The sequence below is a fragment of the Punica granatum genome, chromosome 8 (assembly GCF_007655135.1).
Source record: "Punica granatum isolate Tunisia-2019 chromosome 8, ASM765513v2, whole genome shotgun sequence".
Taxonomy (NCBI): domain Eukaryota; kingdom Viridiplantae; phylum Streptophyta; class Magnoliopsida; order Myrtales; family Lythraceae; genus Punica; species Punica granatum.
In genome coordinates this window covers 25,585,597-25,593,604 of record NC_045134.1, presented here as the reverse complement: position 1 = coordinate 25,593,604, position 8,008 = coordinate 25,585,597, and the positions used below count along the sequence as shown (strand labels likewise).

Here is an 8,008-nt window from a genome sequence, read left to right as displayed (position 1 = left end):
AAAGCCTACAATTAATTAAGAAAATAATGAAGATTAATTAGTAAACAAATGAAAAGATGGATTAGGTAAGAGAGTGATACAAGTTGACTTAAAAGTGCTTCCACGGCCAGTGACCTCAGCAGTTTGGTCGAACGTGATGCCGGGGCAAAAGACTGAGAAACTTCGAGCTTAACGTGTCATCCCCATTTGGAGTGCTGTGTGCATATCAACTGCGGCTGGAACTTGCTGTTGCATTTTTGGTTGATTATTAGCAACCCACGGTATATCTCATCACCAGGCTAGAAATAAATAATAAATCAATAACTATGAGCGTGATAAGTTACAATCTGTTGCCATTGTTAGAAAAGAATTAGAAAACGTAGCTGAAGCGGAATAAACGATAAATTAAAATTTTATTTATTCATATATGTAGGATCGACATCCGGAATCTTAGTCCGAATGCGTGATATCACAATTAACTACAATTCACAAATAAGTCTCAATGACTTGAGTAGTTTGTAAAACAACCCATGAATTATTTCATAATTCACATAGGTCCCGAAAGAGGAAAACCGTAATGTACTTACTTATATATAGACGTTTTGACGCAGCGTACACGCGAGTAACCTATTACAGACCCGTTGATTCGCGCACAAATACCGGAACTACGACCTTCAACTTCCTATTGATTCCTTGAATACCTAGGTAATTGGCATCCAACTCGAACAAATCCGAAAATTGGGCAAAGAGCACGCAAGCTCCAATTTTTATTGATAATCAAAACAACAACTCCCCTTAACTCTAGGGCTTACAAAGCTTAAATAGGGTTTAAAAAAAACCTAAATCGCACAAAAAGAAATAAACTTTTCCTAAAATTGCGAAAACATCCTAATTAACATAAAATTGCTTGTTTGAGGCCCTAAACTATAGAATTCGCCTAAAATATCGAAATTTCACAGCCATAGGCTGTGAGTTTTGTTCAAGAGGCCGTTTTCAATGAGATAAGGTTATCGGAGCCTATTTTTCTTTATGTACCAATTTTCCAGCTCGTCTGCCGTATCATTCTCCCATGAATGGAAAGAATTCGCCATCGAATTGTCATCGTTCGAGCTATCACCTTGATCTTCACGAATAGAAAGACTAATATGCTTCTGCTGCTTTCTCATTTGCCACTTGAATGCCTCATTCTCTTTGCGAACTCTTTCTCTTAATTCTTCGTACATAAAATTCCGTACACCTATTAGCTAATAAACACTTTCATTGAATCTTTGCTTTCTTGATCGAGACACGTGCACTTCGACTAACTTTGGCAACTGAATAACCTCTGAAATCGGCACCGTAAGCATCCATGCATCTTTCCTTGCATTGGAAATTTCTTCATCTAGAATATCCTCAATATGAGCACAATAATGAAAAAGTTTATCACCTCCAATATCCTTTAATACGGATTTATTGACAACGAACGTTGGTTTTCCTTGATCATCAAATACAAATTCTGCAACTTCTTCTTGATCTTCATCTGGATATATATCGAAAACTGGATTGGCTTCATCATATGATATGTCTTCGATCTTCCAATCCAGTTCGTTCTCCTCCGCAACACGACGTTGATTAGCCGTTCTTCGGGGTGGCATAGCTGATCCAAGAGCGAACGCGGCTTTGATACCAACTGACGCATCATACAACGCGACTAACCGTCACAGACCCTTTGATTCGTGCACGAATACTGGAACTACGACCTTCTATACCTGTTGATTCTACGAATACCAGGAAATAGGCATCAAACTCGAATCGATCCGAGATTGGACAAAACACGAAAGTTCTGAATTTTATTGATAATCCAAAAGACGAATTTTTTTGCCCTAGGACTTACAACGTTTAAATAGAGAAAATGAGAATAAATCGAAAGAAACAAAATATCCTTAAAGATAAACTATCTCCTAAAATATCGAAATATTCTTAAAGATAAACTATTTCCTAAAATAGCAAAAAACGCCCTAATTAACATAAATTGCCCATTTGAAGCCCTCCACGATGAAATTCGGCCTAAATCTCGTCTTTTCACGGCCAAAGGCCGTGAGTTTTGCTCTTGAGGCCGTTTCCTTCGAAATAGGGTCGTCAAAACCTATTTTTCTCCAGGTACCGACTTGCCAGGTCATCTGCCGCATCACGTTCTATATATATAGTAACTTCCCAATTAAGGACATTATTATATTGAATATAATAATTCCTTCAACGAGTCTACCTCAATGTTGGATTTGACTTCGGGATGTGCTAGCACTACATTGCAAGTCTAATCCGATAATTGATTACTAATTAACTGCCTTAATTAGAATCAATTAGTTCTTAGCTCAAACACGTTCATTGTGTGTGACTAATTATGTTCATCACTAAATGACAATGAGACTATAATGTCAACCACTTTGACATTGTCGGGAACTCCTTTCCACAACCAAAACCACGATTTCCAAAATGCCTTTGGTTCCCAAAGATCATGAGTGACGCCTAGTAGCATATCACGATAATCCAATTAGTGACGAATGTGCGATTAAGACATTTTAATGAACCAATATATGTTATGCACTTGAATCCCTTCATTGCAAATCTTGAGCTAACCAGAGTCATGGTTAATGTCAAATCCTATAACTGATCATGTGGAATCTCTGAGCTTCTATTCATAGATCAATAGAACTTAAACTGGAAACTCTTTTCTATTTAAGTTTATTCTCCTTGGTCAAAGATTTTTCAGTCAAGAACAGAACTCAAACCCATAGGATCTTTCCCTGTTTACTCAAGTCAATGAATCCCTTCTTGACTAGACACTTACTTCCATACACAACTAATTAGGACCACCGTCTGTCGGATATCTATGCTTAGCACAAGTATATAAGCAAAACCAAATCCTAATTACCCATGTATGAGATAACCGTGCAATCTCAGGTCTAAGGACTATATGCACTGACACGGTCCAGATAATATTCATTGATAACAGTAAAGTGCCACATGAATATTATCTACGCGTCACAATTCGACTTACTTATCTCTGTAAGTGTCTACGTGTCTGTCTCGATATCAAATATCAAATAGCATGAGGCTCACTATTCCATTTTTATTAGGTTTTCTATACATATCATGGATGCAAACAAAGGTGACGGTCTATCCGGAATGATAGTGCCCTGCTAAGATTCATACGACTGTGAATGGTTTAAAGAAATTGGTACCAGAATACTCTGCCACTCATATTCTCAACTATTTGAGAATAAAGCATCTGTCAAGTATCTTATGGAGTAACATAAACAATTAATAAATAACAGAATAAATATCATTGTCATAAATAGGAATTCTCCAAATACATATATCGACTCTAGGGCATAGAACTAACAACCATCACAAACCATTAACAAGTACGTACACAATATTTGATCAAAATAAGATTAAAAGTATATATAAGCAAACTCGATTACAAACGATAGCTCCAAACTTGATCGTCCTAGATGAAAAGGCTGACTGGGAAGCTTTTGATAGACTTAATTACGCATCATGCCCATTGGAACCGCTGGGGGCAGAACATCTGGGATTGGCTGTTGCATCTTTTGCTGGTTCGCAACCCATCCTTTTACAAGTTGATCATATCCCATACATCACACAAAACCAACAAAAGTAAGCATATCGATATCGAGATCATCGTTAATCTGGCCGGACGGGTACTCATGGGAACTTACCAATGGATGGATCGAGGTCACGGTTCTTGAGCTCACGGTACTCCTGGCAGAGGGCGCAGTAGGTGCACAAACAGTGAGTGCAGCAGTCGTCGCACATGTCGCCAGGCAACGAGTAGAGGCCCCGGAGCTTGGTCCGATAAGTGCATGTGTAGCAGCAGAAAACCCCGAAGAAGTACCACAACAGCACGCATATCGTTCCCGCACAGAAGCAGGCTTTAATTCATCGCCGAAATTCCCCCCCCCCCCCCCAAAAAAAAGATAAATAATAAATGGAATATTAGATGATATAATAAATTAATTAATGACCTCGGCATAGTTATGAGAAAATAAAAACATCTATGGGATTAAAATTAGTTAACTCACAAGTGTTTCCCTTGTCAATGACCTCCGCAGTCTGGCCAAAAGTGACGCAGGGGCAGAAGAAGGTGATGCAGCCTAATCCATGATTAGAAATTCACAACCGGATCAAAAGAGTAATAAATCGAAATCACATACGACGACGTTTCTCGTCTATTTTGGGCTGGACAACATTTCACTTTTTTGGCCTGAAACTTTACAACTTACAGTTGGATGGATCGTCGAAACAATCACAGAGGCCCGTGGTCCATCCCTTAGGCACTTGGCTCGGGGTAGGAGGAGCAACAACCACAAATCCTGGCGCTGAAGGAGGTGGTGGGGCGTGAAACGGTTGCCCTGACTGCGGAGCCGACTTTGTGTCTGCACCAGCGTCCCTCGGACACATGATTGTCTTTTTGGAGATGATCAAGGGAGCCGAGAAGGATGAGTTTAGGCAACAATGCTTTGGAGATCTATCCATAAGGCCGGTCGCATATATATTATTTGTCTACTAGACCAAAGAATATACAAATGTTATTTTCTACAGTACTTAATTAGTATAAACGAGGTGGCGACTAACTTCAGCCAGCCCATGGAATCAGTAATTAGAAACAAATTGAAAGTTGAATAGTGATTAAGTTTGGGCGCGCCTAGTGGATTGGGATTTTCATAATTTTAGTTATTATTATTTTTTTATATATAGAAGTTGACCAGTGCAAATAACCCAATGATATGTTCGCACTCAAATCTAAGTCAACGTTTATTAAATTTAATTCTATTAAGTATACCTTGATTCTTGTATCTTTCACATGATCGATGGAGAGGCTTGTTGACATGCTCTTAGAAAAATAGACAGAAACCTAGTCAATATTATGTCACATTATACCTAGCATTATTTTATCTTTAATCCGTCGAGGACTCCGTAATTGTAGGATTGTTTCCCTGTATATATTCTACAAAATTGTCCGTGAATTAGTGTCTCCACTATAAAATTCAGGGCAAACGTTAACATAATCATTGATCAGGGCCTCTTCACCGAATGATCGATGATGGCAAGACTCGTATAAACGGCGATATATGTTGAAAGGAATAGGATGGAGCACGAGAATGTGATTCAACAATAAATTGAACTCTCAATGGAAAAATTTTATCTGTAGTAATATGAATTCAAAATTCACTAGAAGTATTGAGGACAGGATTAGATCGATGTCCAAATATCATTAATCTCAGTTAAAAGATTGAAGATGGTTGTGGTATCACTGGATTAAAAAAAGAAAAGTTGATGGATCCGACCGTCTTGCTTGCCATTAACCTGCAAAACGGGAAGTCTTCTCGTACCTTTTTGGCCATAATTATCTCCAAAACAAAAAATTAAAGAACACGAAGAATATGAGAATTAAATTCCATTAATTGCATTGGCTATCATATGCCTCTCTTCTGCTTAATTTATTTTGAGCATTTGCACCGTTTATCTATCGAAAAAAAAAATCTATTAAGTGTACCTCGCCCAAATAACTTAAGGAGAGGGTCATAGTTAGGAGAAAGTATCTATCATAGCGGTATTATCACATCAGCCTTATTGTTCCGTGATTACACCTTCCAATCACTCGGTGATATAGCGATATGTGTGTGTGTGTGTGTGTGTGGGGAAAAGTGGCCTTGCTATTAGCAGGCTCTGTGCGTATATGTTTTCCGTTTTGCAAATTGCTTTTATGCGAAAAGTTGAATTAAGTTACTCGTCCTAATTTACCCAAAAAAAAAAAAGTTACTTGTCTTTTTTGCTGAATGATTAAAAGTTACTTGTCAATAAGCTACTAATTATCACGTAAAACTCATGTCAAAACATTTGTCCAAAAAATAGTGGTTAAATTCCTCGTAACCAAAGTCCAATCGATATTTTAATAGAAATTATACTGAGTCAATAAGTTAAGAATATCTTATAATTTCACATTAAAAAAAGGACAGTAGGAGGATTAATATTATTTATTCTAATTCCTTGATGATTCCACCGTCATCGGGAGAACATAATTAAACCATTATGGCCGATATTTATATTGTATTACTTATTAACATGGGAAATGTTTGAAAATGTAGAACCTCTATTGTCTTTTTATTTTACCCAAATAAAAAGATAATATTCTTTATAGGGCGGGAGAGCGTATGATCTACTCCCCTGCAAACTTCGACCGATCTGAACCGAAAGACTGGAGAAACTTCAAGCTTAACGGGTCATCCCCATTTGAACCACGGGGGGCACACCAATGGCAGCCGGGACTTGCTGTTCCATCTTTTGTTGATTAGCAACCCACCCTGTTATCGCATCAACGGGCCAAAGGTAAACAATCAGTAAGCCAATAACTATGTATCATAGTATGCTGGGTATGTAATGGTAAGTTCCATGCGAGATTGTTGAACTTACCGATGGACGGATCAAGACCCCGGTTTTTGAGCTCCCGGTACTCCTGGCATAGGGCGCACAATGGGCACCAGAAGTGTATGCAGCAGTCCCCGCACTGGTCGCCGGGCAATGAGAACTGGCCTCGGAGTTTGGTCCGGTAAGTGCAGGTGTACATCCAGGCAAAACAGCCAAGGTGCCCTAACACCACGCATATTGCCCCCGCGCACAAGCAAGCTTCATTGTCCCAGATCGCAACCCCAAAAAAGTCAAACTGTCAGCATTTGATGGGCCGTCTTGGGCCTGCCTTTATTCTAAATGGGCCTCGGCAGGCTTAGCTGGAGCCCAGAGAAATCCCGGCCTGGCCTGTGATCGGGTATGGTCAACTCGAGTCGGAAAATACTCACTCTTTCTCTCTCTAGTAAAATCTATAGTTGCCTCCCTTTCTTCTTCTTCTTCTTCTTCTTCTTCTTCTTTTTTAATTTTTTTTTTGTTGGGACATTTACATATTGTATGCCGAAGTCGATTGTGCCAATTCATTTACGAGTGACTACATCGAAAGTTCGAAACAATAAAGTCTAAAGCTAAAAGCTAAACTAATAATTAATTAACGATCAAATTAGTTTGAGAGCGGTCGTCGTAATAGTCACTTACAAGTGTTTCCTCGGTCAATGACCTCCGCGTTCTGGCCGAATGTGATGCAGGGACAGCAGTAAGTAATGCAGCCTTCCGATCAATCACCATTATAAGAAAAACAAATCAGATAGCCGGAAGAAAAAGTGACACAAACTTAGGATATTCTGCAGGTGATGTAGAATAGTGATAGTCTTAATTAGAGATTTACAATTCGATGCGTCGTCAAAACAACCACAAAGATCAGTAGTCCATGTCTCGACCGCTTTCGGTGCCTGCCCAACAAATCCTTGTGCTGCTGCTGGAGGCAACATCGTGGCAACAGTATTCGGCTCCGGTTTTGCGTTGCCTTCGGCTTTGATAGGACTTGTTCCCCTCTTGCTTAAAAAAGAAACAGAAAACCGATTGTTGTTAATTGAAGAAATGTTGTGGGGAGCTATCAAAAATGGTTTCCTATATATTATGTTTTCTACTTAGAGAAAACCATATAATATTTATCGAATTCTCCGCCCGTGAAATTATCAGAAGGGAAACGAAAAGGTGAATTTTCCAAAGTTGAGGACAAAGTTGAAAAGAAAAAATGTTGTTCAAAATTGACTATGTAAACATCGACTGTTTCATTGTTGAACGATTTTCTGAGTTGAAGAGAAGAACCAAAAACATGCAGGAAATTAATGTTGCTCGATCGAATTTCGGGACTGCAAATTTAGATGCTGCTAATGTTCTTTGCCCGTCGTTTTCTCCGCCCCCTCCAGATTTCCTATTCTTCCGGAGAAAACAATTCCCTCGTCTCCTATACAAATATGAAGTATTTTAAAACTTAAATTGAGTTTGGTTGCAAAACAAAGATGTCAATAGAACATATAAACGATCATAAATATAAAATATGTCCGTGACTCTAATTTAAATTATGAAATCACAAGTTGGCATAATTGTTAATCAC

General features: G+C 38.6%; 2 protein-coding genes across 2 annotated transcripts; both read right to left on the bottom strand.

The window, feature by feature from the left end:
• Positions 1-3,303: 3,303 nt before the first annotated feature.
• On the bottom strand, positions 3,304-4,517 carry LOC116189223 (protein PLANT CADMIUM RESISTANCE 3-like). The gene is made up of 4 exons (XM_031518790.1): positions 4,266-4,517; positions 4,065-4,136; positions 3,702-3,914; positions 3,304-3,592 (listed from the first exon to the last, which is right to left on the bottom strand). Exons 1-4 carry the CDS (start codon positions 4,441-4,443, stop codon positions 3,507-3,509), a joined length of 549 nt encoding a protein of 182 aa, XP_031374650.1. The 5' UTR covers positions 4,444-4,517; the 3' UTR covers positions 3,304-3,506.
• A 1,479-nt stretch (positions 4,518-5,996) lies between these two features.
• Positions 5,997-7,470, bottom strand: LOC116189319 (protein PLANT CADMIUM RESISTANCE 3-like). The gene is made up of 4 exons (XM_031518942.1): positions 7,277-7,470; positions 7,087-7,158; positions 6,457-6,669; positions 5,997-6,347 (listed from the first exon to the last, which is right to left on the bottom strand). The coding sequence occupies exons 1-4, from the start codon at positions 7,377-7,379 to the stop codon at positions 6,259-6,261; spliced, it is 477 nt and encodes a 158-aa protein (XP_031374802.1). The 5' UTR covers positions 7,380-7,470; the 3' UTR covers positions 5,997-6,258.
• Between the last annotated feature and the right edge of the window lie 538 nt (positions 7,471-8,008).

Excerpts from the sequence above, each read along its gene's own strand:
- LOC116189223 (XM_031518790.1), bottom strand. The coding sequence starts at position 4,443 with ATGTGTCCGAGGGACGCTGGTGCAGACACAAAGTCGGCTCCGCAGTCA. Across the intron at positions 3,915-4,064 it reads CATTGACAAGGGAAACACTT|CCTGCTTCTGTGCGGGAACG; the intron begins GTGAGTTAACTA and ends GATGAATTAAAG. Across the intron at positions 3,593-3,701 it reads TGACCTCGATCCATCCATTG|GATGGGTTGCGAACCAGCAA; the intron begins GTAAGTTCCCAT and ends AACTTGTAAAAG.
- LOC116189319 (XM_031518942.1), bottom strand. The coding sequence starts at position 7,379 with ATGTTGCCTCCAGCAGCAGCACAAGGATTTGTTGGGCAGGCACCGAAA. Across the intron at positions 6,670-7,086 it reads CATTGACCGAGGAAACACTT|CTTGCTTGTGCGCGGGGGCA; the intron begins GTAAGTGACTAT and ends GGGACAATGAAG. Across the intron at positions 6,348-6,456 it reads GGGTCTTGATCCGTCCATCG|GGTGGGTTGCTAATCAACAA; the intron begins GTAAGTTCAACA and ends ATGCGATAACAG.